The 23,288-nt window shown below is 42.3% G+C and overlaps 1 protein-coding gene across 2 annotated transcripts in view; it reads left to right on the top strand.

Annotated features, from left to right (window-relative positions):
• Positions 1-23,288, top strand: part of prkd1 (protein kinase D1) — a 249,547-nt gene that overhangs the window by 164,227 nt on the left and 62,032 nt on the right. For both annotated transcript variants that reach the window (XM_067991386.1, XM_067991385.1), the window contains exon 3: positions 499-630. In XM_067991386.1, coding sequence (XP_067847487.1) covers positions 499-630 — 132 coding nt within the window. The remainder of the gene's footprint in view (positions 1-498; positions 631-23,288) is intronic.

Here is a 23,288-nt window from a genome sequence, read left to right as displayed (position 1 = left end):
GTTTACAGCACTGTACACCAAACGTTGGCATCAGGCACTCCTAGGCTGGGTATAGCAGAGGTGCAGCATAAATATTATTCTTCAATATAATTTCTTTTTAACTGAGCTCACAAGAGCATTCCTGCTGCACAGCGTATTATTTCCATTTCTCAGTGTAGCTGTCTTTTCCTTTCAAATTGAAGTATCTGAACAATAACGTCCAGAATTTGTATGAAATTCCTTTGCCTCCTATTTCAACCGAGGCAGTGACCCAAATGACGTCTACTGTTATAACACTCCAATTTTTCAACATGTGATTCAATAATTAAAACTATGTTGGTTAATTTAGAAAAATGCCTGTACTTTTTCATTTCTTGACTTCACACTCCACTACATTGGATATAGAAAACAGTTATGAAGCATGTGGAAAGCAAACTCTGTTGACAAACTAATGTATTGTATACAATTGCAGTTCACTTTGCGCGGCTCCTAAATTCTTCTTCTGTTTGTAATATGCAGCTGCTGCCACATTTGAAGATTTCCAGATTCGACCACACACCTTGTTTGTCCATTCCTACAGAGCTCCTGCATTCTGTGATCACTGTGGGGAGATGCTGTGGGGATTAGTGCGGCAGGGACTCAAATGTGAAGGTAAGCTGTACTTTGTTAAGACAACCAATGCCAGACAAAACAGAAATGATATGTAGCCTGTATCGTATATTTTTCCAGTAACCCGCTGCCCTCGAAAGCTGTTAAAAGTAAAGCTCCAGGCACATGATAAAATTTCAGGTCCTTTGTTCATTGTACTTTCACCCACATCATATTGCCTCAATTGTACTCAGCGCCCTTGTCACAAAGCAGTAAGAAATGTTACAAACAAATTTTCAGAAAATAATGATAAATTACAAATAGTTGGCACTGAGTATAAGGCATTATCGAAATCTCAGGAGTTCTGCTTATACTCATGAGTTAATGTAAAGGCATCTGTTATCCTGCACACACATGTGCATATGTACATGCACACACATATATTGAAAGAAAATGGATGTTGGTATATCTTCATAAAAACAAATAAAATAAAGGCAGAGTTTTCGCTACTTATAACAGCAAACCCTGCCATGCTCTGGCCATTTTCCTGCCCGATGGTAAAGCAGCCTGGTGCAACATTTCTGTTAAATCAACCTCATCTAGGTTCCTTGTACTCAGCAGCCTTCAGTACCTAATAGCAATGGTAAAGAATTATTCTTTCAGTAAATTGCTGGAGAGACATACACTGGTGGAAGAATCAAGACACGTAAAAGTATAATTAAAAGAAATAGAGGGGTGGGAAAAACATGAGAGACTGAAACTAAAAAGTATGTCAAGATAGAAAGAGAGAAAATGGTTAAGAAGACAGAAAAGAGAAATAAAAGCCCAATGTATAAAAAGGAAGCTATGAAGCAACTCTTTTTAGAAAAAAATTAAATTGGGAGTGGATAAAGAAAGAAGATGCACTTACATAGCTCCTTATCACGTACGTCAAGATGTCCCAAAGTGTTTCACATACAATGAATTGCTTTGAAATGAAGTTGCTGTTAAGTAACCATATGCAGCAGTCATTTTACACACAGCAATGTCCGACAATCAATGAGATGAATGACCAGTTAATTTGTTTTTGGTGGTGTCGGTTGAGGGCAGAATACTGGCCAGGACACCAGGAGAACTCTGTGCTCTTCTTCACATACTGCTATTGGATCTTTAATGTCCACCTGAACCACAGAAGTAGGCACCTAGAGCTCAGTTTAATGTCTCATCCAAAGGACAGCACCTCCAACAGTGCAGTCCTATGATCTGAGAGGGCTGGATGCAAGGAGTAAGGTCCATTATCAGTGGGTGCACCTGCGTTTGGGCCTTTGCCAAGCAGAGACCCAGTTAACTGAGGTGGGAGAAATGATAATGTCTCTTCTGTTTCATTTCCATATTCTTGCCATCCTTACAGCTCTTGCAGGCGCAAACATTCTGTCCCCTCAGAGGAGCCGCTGGAAGTCCCAGTGCAGCATAAAGAGGATGGAGACTCAGCCTCATGGGTCTTCGACTGAGAAAATAAGTGTTCCCCTGGTGCAAATTAAGGAAAATTGCTCCATATATTTTTTGGATCAAGTACAGAATTTAAATCACTGTTAATTTTAATTACCTACTTTAGACTTTTTAAAATTAAAGAGACAGGAATAATTAATGAAAAGTGGGTCTTTTGTGCTAAATATTTAGCATGTACAAATCAATATTGTATTTTCTCATATTCTTATATTAGTACAAGGCATGTAGATAGCTGTGTTCAGCTGATACTTTTGTCAATTGACTGGCAATGTGCAGAAATGAAAGGGATACCAATCCCTCTCGCTTCATTCAATGTACAGCTGAGTATTTTGATTTCTTCTTGACCTAAAGTGCTGGGTCTCATCGGGAGTGCAGAGCAGTTTTTTATGGTGGCCACAACAGCCATTTAATAGTACTGAATAATCCTACTGAAAATGACATCGACATTCAACAATTCAATCTCAGGTATGATGGCCTTGAATCTTCTCAAATATTACCAGATTTCCTCTGGTATTATTCACAGTGAGTCGGACAGAGGTGTTTGTGCCATGCATCAGTTAACGTGAAGACCGCTGATTTACTGTGACTGAATAAGACAAGTTTCATTTTTATTAATGGTATTCTGCGATTTACTGGTACACTGGATTGAATTCCATGACTGACCATTATTCTGTGAACACCATAAATGAGTGGCCTTATATTCCTTTAGCTTTGTATTTAAATTTTCTCCCCAACCAATTTTAATGATGAGAATACACAGCAAGATGTACCAGTTGGAGATTAGATATCTGACATTTAACAGTAATGGCAAGGGATGCAGGGCTTAGCTGCAGTAGGGTTAATTCTAGGTTTTAGTAGCACCGGGGATAGTTTTTGACTTTGGTAGCACTGGGGACTGGTTATGGGCTTTGGTGCTATTGGAGTGAGGGGCCCTGGTGTCTGGCAGCAGGGGAGGACGCTTTGCTTTGGCATCATTGTGGAGTGGGAACCAGATGTTTGTTGGAAGGGGAAGGAATGGAGGCTTGGCCCACTGATGGATCCCTGGGGCTCGATTTTAGAGGGCAATTGTGGGTGTGTTGGGGGCGGGGGCTCCGAAAATTGAGGAAATCCCGTTTGGGTTGGGAGGCCGGCTCGAACCTGCCGACTTCCGAGTTTCCCAGGGACTCACCTATGTGCGCGTGGATGGCCCAAAACCAGGGGCTTCATTTTAGCACCCGCTAGCGGGTGCGTTCCTGGCGGGGGGGGCTCCGAAAATCGGGGAATCCTGGAGCGGGTTCGGAGCCCGGCTCCAACCCGCCCACTTCTGGGTTCCCCACAGAGGCGCCGACGTGCGCGCATGTGGGACTCTCACAGGCAATTAAAGCCGGCGGGGTGCCACTTAACAATATTTATCTAGCTTTTTCAGGTCATTAACAGACCTGATTAAGTGAATATGTGAGGAGGGGTGGGATTTTAGAGACAACTGGGACTGTTTCCCATACTGGGGGAAACATTCCTAGTTGAAATGGACGTGTTGCAGCTGTCAGCCTGTGGCAGCTGCAAAGGTCCATTTGACAGGTGGGCGGGGGGGGAGACCCTTACTCATTGCAGGAGGCCACTCTGTCACTTGGGACAAAGTTTGGCCTCCACCACCCTCCTCCTGACAAGAAAATTCACCAACTTGCACACTTACCCTGGGGTCCAGAGACATGTACCTACTTTGCGGATCCCCTCAGATGTACATCTTCTGGATGGGGGCTGCCGTAGCTGCAGTCATGACCTCGGAGGAGGACGAACAGCATCACCAGCCTCGCCGGCCACGCCATCCACCTCTGTCACGTGGAGCTCCACAACACAGTGCTGTGACACATCCACCTGCACAGCAGGAGGGAGGGCAACGGCAGAGAGAGATGCGTCGCAGAGGGCAGTACCCTCGCCACAGGGTCCACAGACCGAGGCTCAGCAACCTGGACCCCTCTGAGCAGCAGTGCACATGGAGACTCAGAGTCACTCGACATGTAGTCGTGGACATCTGCAGCCTCCTTCATGCCGAGCTGCTCCCGGTTGGCCCGAGCACCATCTTCTAACCTGTCACTGTCAAAGTCATCACTGCCCTCAACAACTTCTCCTCCGCATCCTTCCAGGGTGCCACCGGGGACATCGCCAACGTCTCTCAGTCGTCTGCACAAAAGAGCCCTGAAAATACACCTACACCCACTCTGCAGTGACACAATGGGTGGCATCAGTTGTGGGTCTTCATTGTGATCCTCAGGAAAGGGCATTATTGCACAAACCAGACAAGATTCGCAAAGACGTGGCAGTAGTGGTGCCAATATAATATGTGATGTGAGTTGGTCAGAAATTAAATCTAAGTAAAAACCATGACAAACCCTCAAACACCTTGTGCATCCCCTTCATGCTCATGACACATTTGCCTTACGCTTCCTACTGCACGTATGTGATGCATGCCCTGTGGCTGCAGCACAGGTAGTGGCAGGTTGAGTGAGGCTGGCCGTGAAAGAGATGCATGAGAGGGTGAGTATGAGATTGAGCCATGAGATTGTATGAGGATTGGGTTGAGTGGTAGTGGCGGGATGAGTACTGGTGAGGTGAGTAAGTGCAGGTAAGATGAGGATGAGGTTTGAGTGGGTGTGAGGGGTGATGTGACAGAGTAGTGTTGGCAGTGCAGAAGGAGATGTGGGGTGGGGGCGGTGATGTGGCAGACGGAGTGTCGGGGAATGAGTAAGTGTACTCACTTTGGCTGACCTACTTTGGTCATTGCAGCACCTCCTGCACTGTATGCAGGTGAGCGATATGTTGATGGTGCAGGTGACCTCCTCTGCCACCTCGAGCCAGGCCTTCCTGGTGGCAGAGGCAGGCCACTTCCTCCTGCCCGCCGGGGGGAAGATCTCTGTCCTCCCCCTCCTCTTCACCCCATCTAATGATACCTAGAGTGAGGCATCATTAAACTGGGAGCAGCCTTCCCCCTGGGCTGCTCCATGCTGTAATTTTTCCTATTTGTTGCAGCCTCTGTCAGTGGAGGACTGCCCCTTTAAATAGAGCTCCTCCAGCTGACAGATCTTACTGCGCATGCACAGCCCGCCTGACGCGCAGATCAGCAGTGGGGAACCCGGAAGACCAGGTAAGTGGATCCAATTAGACTGCGATCACGCAGGGGGCAGACTGATTTCGCTGGGCGCGTTTCCCACGCGCCCAATAGCCCCCCCGCCGCGAACCCGCAGCCCTGGTAACATTGAGCCCCAGAAGTCAGTTAAAGAGTCAAATGTACCTCATGGTACTTAAGGCACTTTACCTGTGACAGATTAAGTGATTATAACGATTTTTTAACTTATCTGGGTGGCTTGCCCACCGCTTCAGGGTCGGATCAGGGAAAAAGAAACTAAATAAATTACATAAAGCACTATAGAAGGAAGTTAAAACACAAAATGAACCTACCTTTGCACCCTGCTCCGATGTCCGATGTCTCCCTCTCCGATCTCCTCCTCTTCACCCCCCCCAATGTCCTCCCGATGTCCCCCTCTTAACCCCCCCGATCTTCCCCTCTTCACCCCCCCGATCGTCCACTCTCCTGCCCCCCGACTTCCCCCTCTTCATCCCCGATCTTCCCTTCTCTCCCCACCGATCATCCCCCTCCCTCCCCCCCCCCCGATCATCCCCTCTCTTCCCCCCCCACCCCCCGCCCCCCCGATCATCCCCTCTCTCCTCCCCGGTCTTCCAGTCCAGCGTCAGATGACGTCTCACTCTCTTTCTTTCTCGCCCCCTCCCCCTCGCGTTGCTGCTCCTGACGGCAGCCAGCCTGTCAATCAGGCAAGTTGCGGGTGCGAAACCCGGAGAGGACGTTAATCATCAGCAATCAACATTGCGATCGCGTCGGAAACGCTAAGTTTTGTTCATGCGGGTTTGCCACGTGCACCTTCACCCCCCTGCTGCCAACCCGCTACCATTGCAAAATCGACCCCCTAGTGTCTGTCGACAGTGAGCGGAGGGCACTGTCGGGCAGAGGCATCCTCAGTTTGGCAGCACTGGTTTGTAACGTTTTAAATGATCTCCGCAAACGTTAAATTTGGTATTTGTAATAGGTTCTTAAAATTGCTTCTTTGTGTCTGTCTATTTCTTGATTTGCCACTCTTTCTCTGTGTCTCTATCTGTCGCTTTGTGTTTCTCGGGTGTCAGCAATTAGAGTGTGTAAATTTTTAACGATCAACGAAGTACAAGTGCTAATCAAATGATAATTAGAGGTTTTTCATTTTTATCAAAATTCAACTGATTTGTTTTTCTAAGAAGAATTCCAGTTATAATGAGAAAAGACACTCTTGGGTTTCTTTTATCTCTCTCTCAGCTTAATACATTTTCTGAAGTCCATAAAGTAGGATTCAAACACCAACTAAAGCTGCAACAGGTATGTAATTAGTACAATCCTTCACGGTTTTTTTCTTTCTCTCCTTAAAACGTCAAGATAAATGTTACCTGAATAAAACTTTTGAAATTTGTCTTCTAGTTTCTCTTCAAGTAATTTTGAAAAACAACCAAATAGATTTTGGTGGAAACCGAGAGAGAATCGTCTTATCATTTGTCCAGCTTAAATACTACTGATGCATTCTGGGAAATTATGCACACTGCACATGCTCAGACTGCAGGGCCTGTCTTCAAGTAACAGAACCACCACTCTGGACAAAAATATGAAATCTCAGCCCAGGCACTTGGGAGAGGCTGAGGTCTTTAGGGAAAAAAAATTAATGAAGGTAATAGAAGACACAAAAACAATTCAACTGATAAATTTAATCATGTTATTTTGAAATATGTATTTTTTAAAATTTTGTTTGAAACCTTATTTTGAATACTAAAATATTGTTGCTGAGAAAAAAATGACAGATGAAATTTTTTTGAAAAAGCATTTTGAGAGATTCAATTGGTTCCGAGTGATGGTAAAAGTTGACATAGAAAAATTAAATGGGAAATGTGTGCACAGGAATTTACAATGAGAAAAGTTGACACAAAGTATGACTAAAAGTCTTCAAAACAGAAAATGGGATTTGTAGACAAAAGTGCGTGTAAGGCGTAAATTGTTTAATATAATTAAATATAATTATATTAAAAGTAATATGAACATATGGGGCCAGATATTACCATGGCGGCAGGTTTGCGGCGGGGGGTAGATTGGGCGTGTGGGTAACGCGCCCGGTGAAATCAGTCTGCTCCGCACGCAATCGCAGGCTGATTGGATCCACTTACCTGTTTTTCCAGGTTCCCCGCTGCTAAGCTGCGCGGCGGGCGGACTGCGCATGCGCAGAAAGGTCTGTCAGCTGGAGGAGCTCTATTTAAAGGGGCAGTCCTCCACTGACAGATGCTGCAAGAAATAGGAAAAATTACAGCCTGGAGCAGCCCAGGGGGAAGGCTGCTCCCAGGTTTAATGATGCCTCACTCCAGCTCTTATTGGATGGGGTGAGGAGGAGGGGGAGGACAGAGATCTTCCCCCTGGCGGGCGAGAGGAAGCGGCCTGCCTCTGCCACCAAGAAGGCCTGGCTCGAGGTGGCAGAGGAGGTCACCTGCACCATCAACATATCGCCCACCTGCATACAGTGCAGGAGGCGCTGCAATGACCTAAGTAGGTCAGCCAAAGTGAGTACACTTACTCATTCCCCTACACTCTGTCTGCCACATCACCGCCCCCACCCCACATCTCCTTCTGCACTGCCAACACTACTCTGTCACATCACCCCTCACACCCACTCAAACCTCATCCTCATCTTACCTGCACTTACTCACCTCACCAGTACTCATCCCGCCACTACCACTCAACCCAATCCTCATACAATCTCATGGCTCAATCTCATACTCACCCTCCCATGCATATCTTTCACGGTCAGCCTCACTCAACCTGCCACTACCTGCGCTGCAGCCACAGGGCATGCATCACATATGTGCAGTAGGATGCGTAAGGCAAACGTGTCATGAGCATGAAGGGGATGCACAAGGGTGTTTGAGGGTTTGTCATGGTTTTTACTTATATTTAATTTCTGAGCAACTCTCATTACATATTATGTTGGCACCACTACTGCCACGTCTTCGCGAATCTTGTCTGGTTTGTGCAATAATGCCCTTTCCTGAGGATCACAATGAAGACCCACAACTGATGCCACCCATTGTATCACTGCAGAGTGGGTGTAGGTGTATTTTCAGGGCTCTTTTGTGCAGATGACTGAGAGACGTTGGCGATGTCCCCGGTGGCACCCTGGAAGGATGTGGAGGAGAAGTTGTTGAGGGCAGTGGTGACTTTGACAGCGACGACTTTGACAGCGACAGGTAAGAAGATGGTGCTCGGGCCAGCTGGGAGCAGCTCGGCATGAAGGAGGCTGCAGATGTCCACGACTACATGTCGAGTGACTCTGAGCCTCCGTGTGCACTGCTGCTCAGAGAGGCCAGGAAGCTGAGCCTCGGTCTGTGGACCCTGTGGCGAGGGTAGTGCCCTCTGCGACGCATCTCTCTCTGCGGTTGCCCTCCCTCCTGCTGTGCAGGTGGTTGTGTCACAGCACTGTGTTGTGGAGCTCCACATGTCAGAGGTGGACGGCATGGCCGGCGAGGCTGTTGATGCTGTTCGCCCTCCGAGGAGGTCATGACTGCAGCTACGGCAGCCCCCATCCGGAAGATGTACGTCTGAGGTGGTCCGCAAGGTAGGTAAATGTGTCTGGACACCGGGGTAAGTGTGCAAGTTGGTGAATTGTATTGTTAGGAGGAGGGTGGTGGAGGCCAAACTTTGTCCAAAGTGACAGAGTGGCCTCCGGCAATGAGTGACGGTCTCCACACCGCACCCCCCCCCCCCTCCACCTGTCAAATGGACTTTTGCAGCTGCCACAGGCTGATGGCTGCAACACGTCCATTTGAACTGGGAGTGTTTCCCCCAGTACGGGAAACAGTCACAGTCAGTTGCAAAATCCCATCCCTGCTAAAATAACAGGTCAATCAGGTCTGTAAACGACCTGAAGTACCTGTTCAATTACTTTAAGTGGCACCCTGCCGGCTTTAATTGCCGGCGGGAGTCCCACATGCGGGGGCTGCGCGCGCATGTGAGCGCATCAGTGGGAAACCCGGAAGTTGGCGTGTTGGAGCCGGGCTCCGCACCCGCTCCGGGAATCCCCGATTTTCGCAGCTCCCCACCCCCCCCCGCCACGAACGCACCCGATCGCGGGTGCGAAAATCGAGCCCATGAGGTAGTGCTGCAGAGTCCCATCAACAATTCAGATCACAATAACAGAGAACACTTTCCCTTCACCAATCACACCCCAGAACTTTGACCTTCAAACTATCAGAACTGAGAATCAAACCAGAGACGTGTAACTAAGGATGAATTAAATCCAGAATCATTTCTGATTGATGTGTATCGTAGCTCCAGCTGAATTCCCTGCTCAGTTAGATTTTTAACATAAAATTTGTGGTTGCTACAGCAAATCAAGTGTTAATCCAGCTGTGGAGTGGAGAGAAGGAATTCTGAAATAAAACAACATTAGCAAAGCGCCATGGAATGAGCTCAGAGGGAGAAAAATATTTTGGAGGCAGAGGTAGTAACCTGGAAGAAAGCAACAACTCCACTTCTGATCACCATAAACTTAACACCACCCAACAATAGCAATGGGGAGAGATCAGAGCCCAGTCCACATAAATCATTGAGCAACATTACAAGAAATCAATTGGTATGAATTAAAACTTTTATCTTACTTATAAAGCCAGGTTTCTCTTTGTGGGAACCTGAGGAAAGCTGCGAATACCAGAAACTCCAAAAACTAAAACTGAGTTATGAACTCATTTCAAACCTGTGAGTTACTTATACAAAAGAAGGACAACATTTTGAAGTACAAGCACACTTACTACTTTTCTTTAAAAAAACAATTAAAATTTTTGCATTATCTAATGAAAATGTGAATATCTATGTGTTATTCAAAGTCTTGCATGTGCATGCATTTCATATAAACATTATCCTTACTTGCTGTGTCATGCTTTTATAATGGAACACCAGTATATCAACATGTCAAAAAGAAAAACTCTATGTAAACATTTATAATGAAAAAAGCCTAGATCAACACTTCTTCATCGCACATTATTGATGAATCAATTGGATCACTCAGTAATTTTTGGAAAATTTGCAGGACCTCCGTGTTCCTGGCATTTCTGGGTTCCCCCCACCCCTTGCCCCCCACAAACATGCGCCCCCGCTCCCTCCCCGTCTCCCCGTAAATATTGGGGCCAATGCTTCTCTTCTGGCTCTAATAATAGTATGTGATTATTTTTCAACATTTTTTTTTAAGTAGTGGACAGGTTTCAATAGCTTTATTCAGGTAGTTCTTATTGAATGCTTCTTTAAAACAGTGAGGCTGTATTTGTGTATGTGAGAGAGAGAAAACAGAGTTACACCTCAAACATGACAGACTGCACTGATTATGCAGATGTTTCAGCTCTTGTTTGTCTTTGAACCATAAAATTCTATAAACTTTGGAACATGAACATATAAAATAGGACAGGAATAGACTTGCTGGTCTATCTAGCTTGTCCATTTTGCCGTGCTGTTACTGCATCGCTGCTCCCAACGGACACTCTCTCTTGGAGGGGGACCAGGGCATGGGGTCCAGGGGAGTGGGGAAGAGAGGGATACTGGAGACTGGGAGTTCAGGGGGTTTGGGGCTTGTGCACGGGGATTGGGGCTTGGGCGGGGGGCAGAGAGGGTGACTGGGTAACAGGGTGGGTGTGGTCCTAGCATTTCCCGCAGAGCCCCAAGCAGCAGCAGCAACGTGGTGAGTGGGAGCCACGCTGAAAGGAGCAGCCAGTAAAGGGGTGATTAAAACCTGTGAACTTTACTGTGAGTAAATAGTAAAAGATTGTTTCCACTGGTGGGCAAATGGGGAACAAGAGGATGGAGACCAAGAATTCTCACTAGAAGAACCAAGGGGCAAGTGAGAAGGAAGGTTTTTGAACTGATAGCTATTGTATCATAGGATGCTTCACCACAAGTGACTATTGAGGACACTGGAACATCATTTAAAAGGGAATGGGATAAGTACTTAAAAAGGAGGAATATAAAGGGATCTGGGGGTAATGGGGTTACAGGAGAGTTTAACGCCATATCCAATTATGCCTTTAAATCAAACACCCATTGAAATTGGGTATCCAGTGTTACCAGACTCCGGGCACTGCAGGTAAATAAATATGAAGGGCCACAGAAAAGCTAACTTTTAGCTGTACTGAGGCCATTTCAGGCCTGTTTTATCTGCTTGTTTTCTTCTGGCACATAGATTCACGTGAACATTTGTGGCCAATTATTTACTTAACCATTGTAACCATCAATGGGTTCCCAATGGGAATCCTCTGATGTGAGGCGCTAGGTGAAAGAGGAAAATGCCCGAAGGGATGGCAGCCACATTGAAATGCATGAGAAGTGCGCTGTGCCCACTCATCGATACATATATCTGTTGACAGAGGTGACCAGGCCTCACTTTGGTGGACAATTAGTGCAGTGGAGGTTCTAACTTTCAATATAGGTTGTGGTAGTAGGCATGATGGCGTAGTTAAGTGTGAAGGCCTGACTAACTATTATGCTGGATGGTTCTCCAGAATCACACCAATCACATGGTATTACATGAAAGAAAACATGCCAGGGTGATCATCAATGAAGCCTGATTTTCGACACCCTCCAAGATGCTACCATTCATATTTGCAGGCATTGTTGTACCAACGGATCTGGAAAAATGTCTTCACAGGGTCCAGGTTAGCACAGCCAGTTGCACAGCTTGCTAATATGCACAGTAGGGCTAACACAGTAAATGATAAAACTAGTCAACAGTGGACTCAAGTCTTCACTTTTCCTGTAACTTCTTAACCCAATGCTCTTTCAGCCTTGGCAAAGGTTGCTGAAAGATTGATATATGTTATGAGCCTTTCTAAAGGTTTTCAGAACTTTTGTCCCCCATTGCGAGACCGCCCCTCCCCCTTTGACCTAGTCTGCATGTGGGTCTGTAAATAATGAGACAACCTCCAAGCCAAAGGTAGACAGATAAAAGTAATGGGCCAGATTTTGCTGTAGCAGGGTATCTAACGGAGTCTGCTGTTAGTTAGACATGCCTTTGCTCGCTTAGGTTTTAAAAATTTTTGCATGGCAAGTTGCTGAAAGTGCAAGCTGATTACGGCGCAGTGAGGGAAACAGGGCATCTGGGATCTGAGTGAACAGGGCAAGCAATTATGTATCTCCTTAACTAACCTGATTGAAGGATTGAGAAATAAACAGCACAAAGTCCGAGAAGGAAGTGTAAATTAGCGTGGGTGAATTCAATGTGAAATCAGGTACAGAAAGAGAAATAAAGAGAGGCAAAGAAAGATTGGACTAAGAGAGAAAGAGATAGAAAGGAAAAGTTTTTAAAAAATGTTTAAATTTAAAATAAAAAAGTTTACTTGTTTAAAATCTGCAACAACAATTAATTCCTGAAGGAATGAGACTCCACACTTGAAGTACTTAATTTTCAGTGAGGTTGATTGGCAGTAATTGACTCTTATCATGTCATTAAAAGGTACTTGGACTTGAAATGACAAGGCTTATCTTTCTGTAGCAGGTTTGGTTCGTATTTACTGCGCAAATACAGCAACTTCACGCCATTCAATGCATTTCAACGGTGAGGCAGACTGCGAGATGCAGTTTTCGCAAAGCTAACGGCGGAGCGGTGCAACTTGGAAAGCAACTTTTGGATATTCTCAATTAACTGCGCATCTGCCCCTGCCTGCAGTTGTCGTACCATTTACGCATAAACAGCGGCTAGCGCCATTAATCTCACCATTATTTTCACAGCAAAATCTGGCCCAATAGATTTTTATCACACTGTTTCAGACTTAATGTTAGTCCATGTGCTCAGCTGAGCTAGATATACCTCAAGTGGATGAAACATCTCAAAATTATAGCTTATCTAAAGCAAACCTACCCCTACTTCAATAGGCAGGACTCAGGCAGCAGTGCTGGGGGGTTCAAGACTCAGTTGATAGTGCTATTGGGCTGAGGCCATAGTATGTCACACACATGCTGTATCACAGGGAGCAATCAGACACACTGGGCAGTGAGAAAATAGGCCATATTTACAAGTGTCATCTTCACATGGGGAATGCTGTTTAAGACCTAAAATACCATTCTATAGTATTCTGGCCCACAGATCAGTCTACAATTAGTGAATTGCACCTTTAAAATTATCATTATCAAATGTCACTACATCAGTGCTTCTAACTAGGTACAACAAGACTTCAGGAAATCTCCTCTGGTTTAAATTGCAATTAGTTATTACAGTACAGTTCTCTACTCTTTGACTTGTGATGGTGAGAAGCTCCTTATGGGTTATAGGAAAGTAGCTGCCTGGTGGCACTCTCTCATAGTGCACAAAGGAGAAGGTCTTATGCTTTCAACTCAGAAATTTCTTAAAGGTACAAGTCCCTTCTAGTTGGATAATTGATCGACCCATATGGAGATTCTTTATTCCCAAAATCAGAAGTACTGTACCTAAAAGGATCTAATTATTTTTCACAATGATGTCTGCATTCTTCAGTAGGAATGTTGTTCATGGAAGTTCAACACTGAGCAATAAATAGAGGGTATCACAACCATTTTTGACATAAGCACGTGAAGACATCAGGTGACAGGTCAAAGGCTCTTAGAGTAGTTTTAATGCTTTTCTTTTATGATGATACAGATAGTGAGCAGCCACACATATTATACAGTTGATTTGAATCCTGTTCTAAAACTCCATAGATTAGAACAAAATGGTTCCCTGGTTTCAGTGAGGGCCAGATTTTTTTTTTGCTCATGCCAAAGGTCACCAGATCCACAGTGGTTGTAAATTCTGAGTCCTCTTAACTGCCTGTCACCAATGAGACGTCCTTAGTTACTTTCTTAGGTGTAATGATGCATCTTTATTCATAGGCACTGTTCTTCCAAATTTAATATTGGCACGCAATCTGAGCTGATTGCCTTTGGCTCAGTTAAATTGGGCTCACTTATTTGGCAGCCCACTTACTTGCCTTTACAGCCAGATAAATCAGCTAATTAAAATTTCCTGTGCTCCAGGAGCTATCTCATCAGTCACCACAACACCCTGAAATGTGGAAATGTGAATCCACTGATCTATCTGGTTGTAAATGCATACAAGCAGGCCTCCCACCTACACCAGCAAGGAGGGCACTCAGATTACCTCTTCCTCAGAAGAGGTCAAAATGGTTTCTTCATTAAAAGAAAGAAGAAGATAGTCAGCAGAATAAGTCAAACTTAAGCCGAAAGGAACACAAGAGACAGGTTTGGAGACAGAAATTCACTTTTACTGTTTAGTTCAATTTAAATATCAGATGCACTTGAAATAGCCCATATTTAAAAAAATATGGGTTCCTGCCAGGGTCCAGGTTGCTCGATTGTGGGTCCCACATCTGCCCGTGTGGAGGCCAGTATGTCTCACCTCACTGGGTGTACATGCTCCACAGATACACCAAGTCCTGACTGAGCTACTAGAGCAGGGATTCCCCACCCTGGCTCTACATCCTTGGTATCATTTGCTTTTTAAAAGGCAAAATAGTTTCTGCCCCTTAAAAGGCAAATCGGAAACACCTGGAAAAAGCAAATCATAAACTCCTGGAAATGGCAAAGAACTGGTGCTACTAAATCTACACATTTTCCCAAAGGGTTCTATTGGTCTCCTGGAGTTACTATAAGATTCCAGCAGAACCTCTGAGGAATTTTGGCCCCCAAATTTCTTTTAAGATAATTACTAACTGATTCTTAACAAATACAATGAATGTAAAGAATAGCTACATTAGATCAAATATTAAGATCACATTTTTCAAACCTTTACTTTAATACAAGTTTATTTTAGAACAAATTCTCAATCTTCCTTTTGACAATAACAGTAGCTTGCTATTGGTTAAGTTAAGTTTGAAATTTGACTCACCTGTACATTATCAAAGCAATACATCTTTGCAAAGGTATAAGCAATTGCTTTCTTCTGATGTTTAGATAAGTTCAACTTAATTGCAACTAGTTGTCTCGATCAGCCTTTCTAAATACTGACAGTTTATTTTAAGAGAACAAAGACCATTGCTTCATTTGATCACATTTTTAAACTTGATTGACTAAAACTGCGGTTAACTTCAGTAACCCCTTAGAAGGAACTGGTGACCTGAGGGGAATGATAACATTCAACCCCTTCATTGAACCAATGCATTTTAAGGTATTGGTCAGGAAACTCTTCTGCAAAGAAACCTGTCCCCTTTCTCACATTCACCCAGTGATTGAATCAGAGAATTTAACATAGGCAGTTGGATTAGTGGCCATCCTTGAATCCAATTATCTATACTCAACTGCCCATGACATGACATGCAGAGATCCTTTATTGTTTAAAAAGAGGTCCAAAAATGACTAATAATGCTATCCATAGTTAAAAACACAAGTGCCTTTTATTTCTGCTCCACATTTCCTAAGGTCTTTGTCCAACACTGGCTAAAAGGTTGAAAGTTATGCTTTATAGTACAACCGTCAGAAAGCACACCAGCAACACCTAGTGGCAAATAATCAATGCTACATGAATTCTCCCCTCCCACACCCCCGATATATTAACAGCACAAAAATAACTAAGTAGGATTCATCGCTGAAGGTTTTTGATGTCATAATTTTTTTTGGAGGCTACCCTCTTTTAGATAGCTGTGAGCTTCTGATTTATGACTTCTACAGACAGTCATACCTCCACTCACTGAAAATCTGCATTTAGGATGAAATAAAGTAAATAGTGTAAATTTTTCATAGTGTATAGTACCCTACAGAAACAATTTCCATCGACATAAAACATGGGCTGGTCAAGAGATGATTATTTTTCTTAACGAATGTTAAGGTGGGAATTCCAAAGAGGTCAAAGCATTTTGCTGGCAAGAATGCTTTGTAAATTAATGACTGAGCAGGTGCTGTGACCCAGAAGTGGTGTTGTTCAAGCAGTAAGGACATAAACTAACATTTATTGGATAGCAGTGTTGATGGTTGTTTTGTCAAGGCTCACTATACCTGTTTAAAAAAAACATTCACACAAAGTGGTGTCTCTGCCTAAAGTGTAAAGATTGCTGAAATTAACAAGATGCAGTGTATGTGTAAATCTTTATGCGACTGAACTTTTGTTTAAATTACCTGTAGTGGGCAGCATGTGCAGACAAGTTAACCATTTCCTTTTGTAACCACATATGCAGATTGAGTATCATTGGTTTATTTGCAGTAGATTATTTCTGAAATGGGAATTTTGCAAATCTCCAAATCATTTGACACATTTGGTGATGAACAGATACATAGACTGCTGATAGCCTGTTATAATATAATTCCTCATACAAATGTTATAAAATGTGTTAATTTATTAAAATAAATGTATATAGAAAATTCCCTGTTGCCTTTTAACAATACCGTAACCTTGACATTGCAATATTGTTGTCTTATGATAAATTGAATTGAGATAAAGATTAATGATCTTTATTGCAACATTCATTTCTTTGAGATTATTATATCAAATTTAAAAAATGAATTTTATGGAAAGGCTTATGAAAATGGAAGGCAATTTTATTATTTATAACTGTATATTGCTGGAAAGCTGAATGATAGCGCGAGGTGTTTTTGTACTAGCATGAACTAACCGTATGCACCAAGAGATGGAGTGCTGCTACTTTGCTTTGAAATGGATGTGAGGAGCCTGAACTGGTTTTTAATAAATAAATTTGTAAATCACTCACTGAGTCTAAGTACCTCTGGAATTAGGATATCTGTAATGAGTGCTGTTTGCTGTTGAACAAATTGTCTGAAAGTATCTGGGTGGACTTTCCTATAACAGACACCCCATTTTAACTGAAAGCTGTTCTTTCTGTGCTTTTAAAAAAAAATCTGCTATAATATCCAGCATAAATTTTTCAGAGGCAAATTATCAATAATGACAATATTAGGAAGGAGTTGGGCAGGCAATTGTTGAGAAAATCATTTGAGGGATATAGGTAGTGAACTGTATATTTACATTCTGTTTTGAATTTTGAGGCCAGTCAAATGGACCAAGATGCTCTTTGCCATTCTTGGACATGCCTATGTCCCTTGCTTTCTGAATCTGACTGAAGCAAAAATGCTACAAATGTACTTTGCATTTTATCTAAGTAATTTGCCCTCAATTGATTTTCAACAGAGTATTAAATTACCCATAACCATAGTAAATAAGAAATCAAATCTGCTAAATGCACAATATTTGAGGAAATTGGTGGGAAATTGAAAATACACTGTTGCCTCTCAGTAATACAGTAACCTTGACATGGCAATATTTTTGTCTTATGATAAATTGAATTGACTCAACAAGATTAATAATTGTAAACAAATTCTGAATTTAGGGAAAAATCTTGATCTAGCATACACCTTGGAGATTTGAATCTGATATGTGATGAATCAGCATCAGATGTGACATAAAGCCGCAGTTTATTTTTCACACAAACCCCATGAAATTTCCATAACTGTATTACTGAAAATAAATCTCAGTTACAAAAATTAGACATGACAAAATTGGAACTCTAGTATGCCTTGTGCAGTCTAAACCCAAGGTGCCATCAAAACCAATGGGATGGAGACAGAAATTATTTTTAAGACTTTTCAATTTCTTAACACAGAGGGGAGAAGCATGTGAGCTTGTGTCTGAAAGTTGACAACTGTGTACCCACAGCTGACTGAACACCGATTCTAACAGATGAAATATTTTCTGTTCTTTTATATCAAATCCTAAATAATAGATTTGCACACTAGTACTTTGATACTTCATACCATTTGATTAATGCAGTACATCGTAACTTGAAAACAATGAATGGGACCTTTATTAATTCTGGATACTGCTCTTGCACATTTTACAAAGTTGTCTTTAGGAAAAGTCCTCTTATTCTGATAACATTATAAGCAAAATTCCACAGATGTCTAGAAAGTTTATAGAAAAATGAAATGACACAATTGTGATTTAAGGTTTCTTTGATCTGGTACATGGAAGATATTGGTCGTTTTTTTGTTTCAATACATTAGGCTGGAAATTTCTTAAAAAACGGTGAGCTCAACAGCGCTCAATGTTTTTAGTGGGGAAATCGAGGAGCAAGTTCTGGCGTTTTCAAATGCGCAGTCAAACGCAGAAATCCAGAACTTGCTCCTCCTGGTTCGCCGGCGATAAGACAGCTTTGAATTAAAGGGATATCACCGGCTGGAATCAGCGGAATCTGCCCAGCTGAAAAGTAACTAATATCGGCACAAAACAGGTACACTTAAAAATACCAGGTCTAATCTAAGTCTTAATGACTGCCAAACAATTGAAAATTAACTTTTAAAAATGTGGTGTCTCATTCCTCCTTATTTTAATAGTTTATGGTCATTAAAAAAATGTAAAAATTAAAAAATTTAAGCTTTTTTTTACTTTTTCCTTCTGTCTCTTTTATTTAATTCGATTATTTCTCACCCCCTCTTTTTCGCAGTCTAGAACTGTTTTGACAATGATTTTAGTGTTGTACCTTTCACTTCCTGTATTTTATGTTCCAGCCTGGAGAAAATGTTCACAGTTTGTCAAAAGTACTGCAATCTGATTGATCGAGGGGAGAGATTGATCCTCTCACTTCTCCCATGGGTCCTAGCTTCGCTGGAGCTGATGCTGGGCTCTTCTCCACTTCCTATTAGAGGAAGTGCACCCAGTAAAGACCGTGATAAGTTAGTGGGTTAGTATAAATCCATGGAGCAGCGAGGACTGTTGGTTCACCGCTCGGAGCAATTTCTCAGCCATTATTGCAGTTTTGACTATAAATATTCTGATCACTTGTTTCTACTGTCTACATCTTGAGTTTTGACACAAGCCATGGAATGTTTTCAGACTATCTGTTTCTTCAAGACTGTACCTTCCCTTCCACTGTGTATTACCACCCTGATGTCACTCTGCAAATCAGTATTGGGAATTAGGAACATAGGAACAGGAGTAGGCCATTCAGCCCCTCGTGCCTGCTCTGCCATTTGATAAGATCATGGCTGATCTGTGATCTAACTCCATATACCTGCCTTTGGCCCATATCCCTTAATACCTTTGGTTGCCAAAAAGCTATCTATCTCACATTTAAATTTAGCAATTGAGCTAGCATCAATTGCTGTTTGCGGAAGAGAGTTCCAAACTTCTACCACCCTTTGTGTGTAGAAATGTTTTCTAATCTCGCTCCTGAAAGGTCTGGCTCTAATTTTTAGACTGTGCCCCCTACTCCTAAAATCCCCAACCAGCGGGAATAGTTTCTCTCTATCCACCCTATCTGATCCCCTTAATATCTTATAAACTTCGATCAGATCACCCCTTAACCTTCGAAACTCTGGAGAATACAACCCCAATTTGTGTAATCTCTCCTCGTAACTTAATCCTTGAAGTCCGGGTATGATTCTAGTAAACCTACGTTGCACTCCCTCCAAGGCCAATATGTCCTTCCGAAGGTGCGGTGCCCAGAACTGCTCACAGTACTCCAGGTGCGGTCTAACCAGGGTTTTGTATAACATACACATATATGGGCACTAGGGCACCTGTGCCAAACTCAAGATAAAGGCACTGACAAACGAATGCTGGAATTCACTTAGGAATGCAGAACGTCAGTAGAACTGGCAACTGTGTTATAGGAACAGGAGCTGGCCCTCGAGCCGTTTCTGCCATTCAATGAGATCGTGGCTGATCTATATCATAACTTCATTTACCCGCCTGGGCTCCATATCTGTTAATACCCTTGGCTAGCAAAAATCTATCGATCTCAGATTTAAAATAATTAATTGAGCTAGCATCTACTGCTGTTTGTGGGAGAGAGTTCCACACTTCTACCACCCTTTGCGTGAAGAAGTGTTTCCTAACATCTCCCCGGAAAGGCCTGGTTCTGATTTTAAGGTTGTGTACCCTTGTCCTAGACTCCCCCACCAGCGGAAAGAGTTTCTTTCCATCCACCCTATCAATACCTTTCAAAATTCTTAAAACCTCAAAAAAATCAACCCATAGCCTTCTATATTCCAGGGAATACAAGCCTAGTTTATGTAATTTCTCCTCATAATCTAACCCTTGGAGCTCTGATAACATTCTGGTGAATCTGCGCTGCACTCCTTCCAAGGCCAATATATCCTATCTAAGGTGCGGTGCCCAGAACTGTACATGGTACTCCAGATGTGTTCTAACTAGGGCTTTGTATATCTGCAGCAAAACTTCCTCCCCTTTTATTCATGTCCTCTAGATACAAAGGCTAACATTCCATTACCCTTTTTGATTATTTTTTGTACCTGACCACTACATTTTAGAGATCTGTGTACATGGACCCCTAAATCTCTTTGGACCTCCACTGTTCCTAGCTTTTCACCATTTAAAACATACTCGGATCTGTCCTTTTTTGGTCCAAAATGGATGACTTCACACTTCCCTGCGTTGAAATCCATTTGCCACAGTTTTGCCCACTCACTTAATCTATCAATGTCTCTTTGTAATTTTATGCTCCAGTCTATGCTTCTTACTTTGCCACCAATCTTTGTGACATTGGCAAACTTGGAGAGATGGCCCTCTATTATGTTATCTAAGTCATTACTAAATTTAGTGAATAATTGAGGCTCCAGCACAGATCCTTGTGGGACACCACGAGTCACATCCTTCCAATTCGAGTACATACCTATTACCCCTACTCTCTGTCTTTTACCGGCTAACCAATCTCCTAACCAGGTCAATAATTTGCCTTCAATTCCATAAGCTTTAATTTTAGCTAATAGTCTCTTTATTTAGAACCTTATCAAATGCCTTTTGGAAGTCCATTTAAACGACATCCATAGACATTCCCCTGTCTATTACTTTAGTTACTTCCTCAAAAAATTCAATTAGGTTCTTTAGATGTGACTTACCCTTTACAAATCCATGTTGGCTCTCTCTCTAAATAGCTCAAATTTTTCTAAGTGCTCAGTCACACTGTTCTTAATTATAGATTCCAATAATTTCCCCACAACAGATGTTAGACTAACAGGTCTATAACTTCCTGGTTTCTCTCTGTCACCTTTCTTAAATAATAGAGTTACATTTGTAATTTTCCAATCTAAAGGGACAATTCCTGAATTGAGAGAACTTTGAAAGATTACGGTTAAAGCATCTGCAATTTCCTCGCCTACTCCCTTTAAACCCCTGGGATGGAAACCATCAGGTCCTGGGGATTTCTCAAACTTTAGTGCCATTATTTTTACTAATACTGTTTTCTTGTTTATGTTAACTTTAGCGAGTTCCAGTCATTGATTCACTATTAGTTTTCCTGGAATGATAGGTATATTATCCTCTTCCTTTACTATGAAGACCAGCACAAAGTAATTATTCAACAAGTTTGCCACCACTATCTGAAATACTGATGGTTGTCTTGTGCTCGTCCACATTAATTAATTCCTTGGGTATGGGGAGGAGAAGACAGGATGATAGCAATGGGCATGGCAGAGTGGGTGGGAACATTGCTAGTTCATCCAAGTCGCAACTAACCATCTTGACCAACAGCTTGCAGAACTGTTTGGCAAAATCTCTGAAGTTACTGTGAAAAGAAGATTGAGACTCCAGAATTATCTGATGCCTTTTGCCAACACTCACTTGTTCTAGGGCACATGGTTTAGAAAAATGTACAAAGAAACGCAACAGACAATTAAGGCACTTCTTAGCTTTGCCCCAAGAACTGTCAGGCTCAGAGGTCTCAGGCACTGGATATAAGCATAAACAGAGCTTTTTCTGCCATTAAAGTATCTTTTCAGCAGTTCTCATATGTCACAACAGATGAAAAGGGCAGCACAGACTGGAAATACCTCATGATGATGTTATTGAGCAAACAGGCTTGCCAACATCAAACTCCACAGTATTGAAGGGCCTAGTATGTGAACATTTATTGGAGTTTGCAGTCTTTGAATGGCTTAACAATTTCTACATTTGTACAGCAAATAACAAAGGCAAACGTAATGCCATTCAGTTAACTGGAATGTCTCAGTTTGGTTTGCAAGTTCTTTCTCTCTAGCTATTAAGAATCTGTCAAATAAATAATTTTAACAGTTCTGGCTTGTGTAGTCTTACTAATGTTACCATAGTTACTGCAGTATGGAGACTGAAAATTAAAGATGGCGGGGAGGAAGAGAGATACTTAACAGTATAATCCCAAATGATTCTTAATTGTGGAAATTTAGCTCCTTATTTGCTGAATTATACACTTTGTTATCTCTCTATCTAAGATATATATAATTGTAAAATAAGCAGCTGTTTTGTTATTTCTGTTTAGGTAACTATAGATTTAGATAAATGTATGTGATAATAAAAAGCTGTAATCAGTAAATAAAGAGAAAGATATATCAGGACGAGGTGGATGAGTAAAAGTGGTTATCTTTAAAAGACATCAGTAAAACCTGCAACATTTTGAAACCAGGATAATTAACAGTGAGATGGAATTATTGTCTTTAAATGTAAAGAAAAGTGAGACACAAAACTCAATTGTGCCAATACAAATCAAGGAGCCAGAAAATGCTGGGAAAAAAATGTTCGAATTAACAGCGTTCACCATTATAAGTTCGTAAAAAATCCAGCAATTTATGGCAAAAAAGAGATATGTCGTGAGCTCCTCAAATTGCTGGACGATTTGCGCCGATCCACCATTAGCCTCGATAAATCCGAAAAAATTGCAACCTCGCCATTGGCCTCCCCATTGAAATTAATTGTGTGTCATGAAATTGCTGGATTTACGCCGTTAATGTGAATTAATCTCGCCGCAGCCATTTCGGGCTGGTAATTCATGTCATGAGGATCCTGTTAATGATATGAATTATGGGCCTGACATGATACTCAATCTTGGAGGCCCCGAAAGGGAACAATGAAGCCATGGAGTCTCACTCCAGCAGGTAATGAATTGTTCCTAGAGGTTTTTTAAAACTTTTTATCTATCTTGGCAGCATTTTTATGCCAGTCTTGCCATCCACCTTCTGTTAGTGTCAGAAGGCAATAATTTTCTGGATGCGAAGCTGCTTCGACACTTAGAATTGCAAATTAGATAGATTTCTTTCAGAAAATAATTTTAGGATACAGTATATGAGTAATTTGTGACATGATGTGGTAAGTGTAACATGCTTGGAAGGAAAAAAGTAACTTTGGACCTATGATTCCCAAAGCTGTCCATCACTGGGGTTTTCCTCT

The sequence above is a fragment of the Heptranchias perlo genome, chromosome 10 (assembly GCF_035084215.1).
Source record: "Heptranchias perlo isolate sHepPer1 chromosome 10, sHepPer1.hap1, whole genome shotgun sequence".
In the NCBI taxonomy this organism is placed as follows: Eukaryota; Metazoa; Chordata; class Chondrichthyes; order Hexanchiformes; family Hexanchidae; genus Heptranchias; species Heptranchias perlo.
The sequence above is the reverse complement of the archived record's forward strand: the minus strand, read 5'-3'. Positions and strand labels throughout refer to the sequence as shown.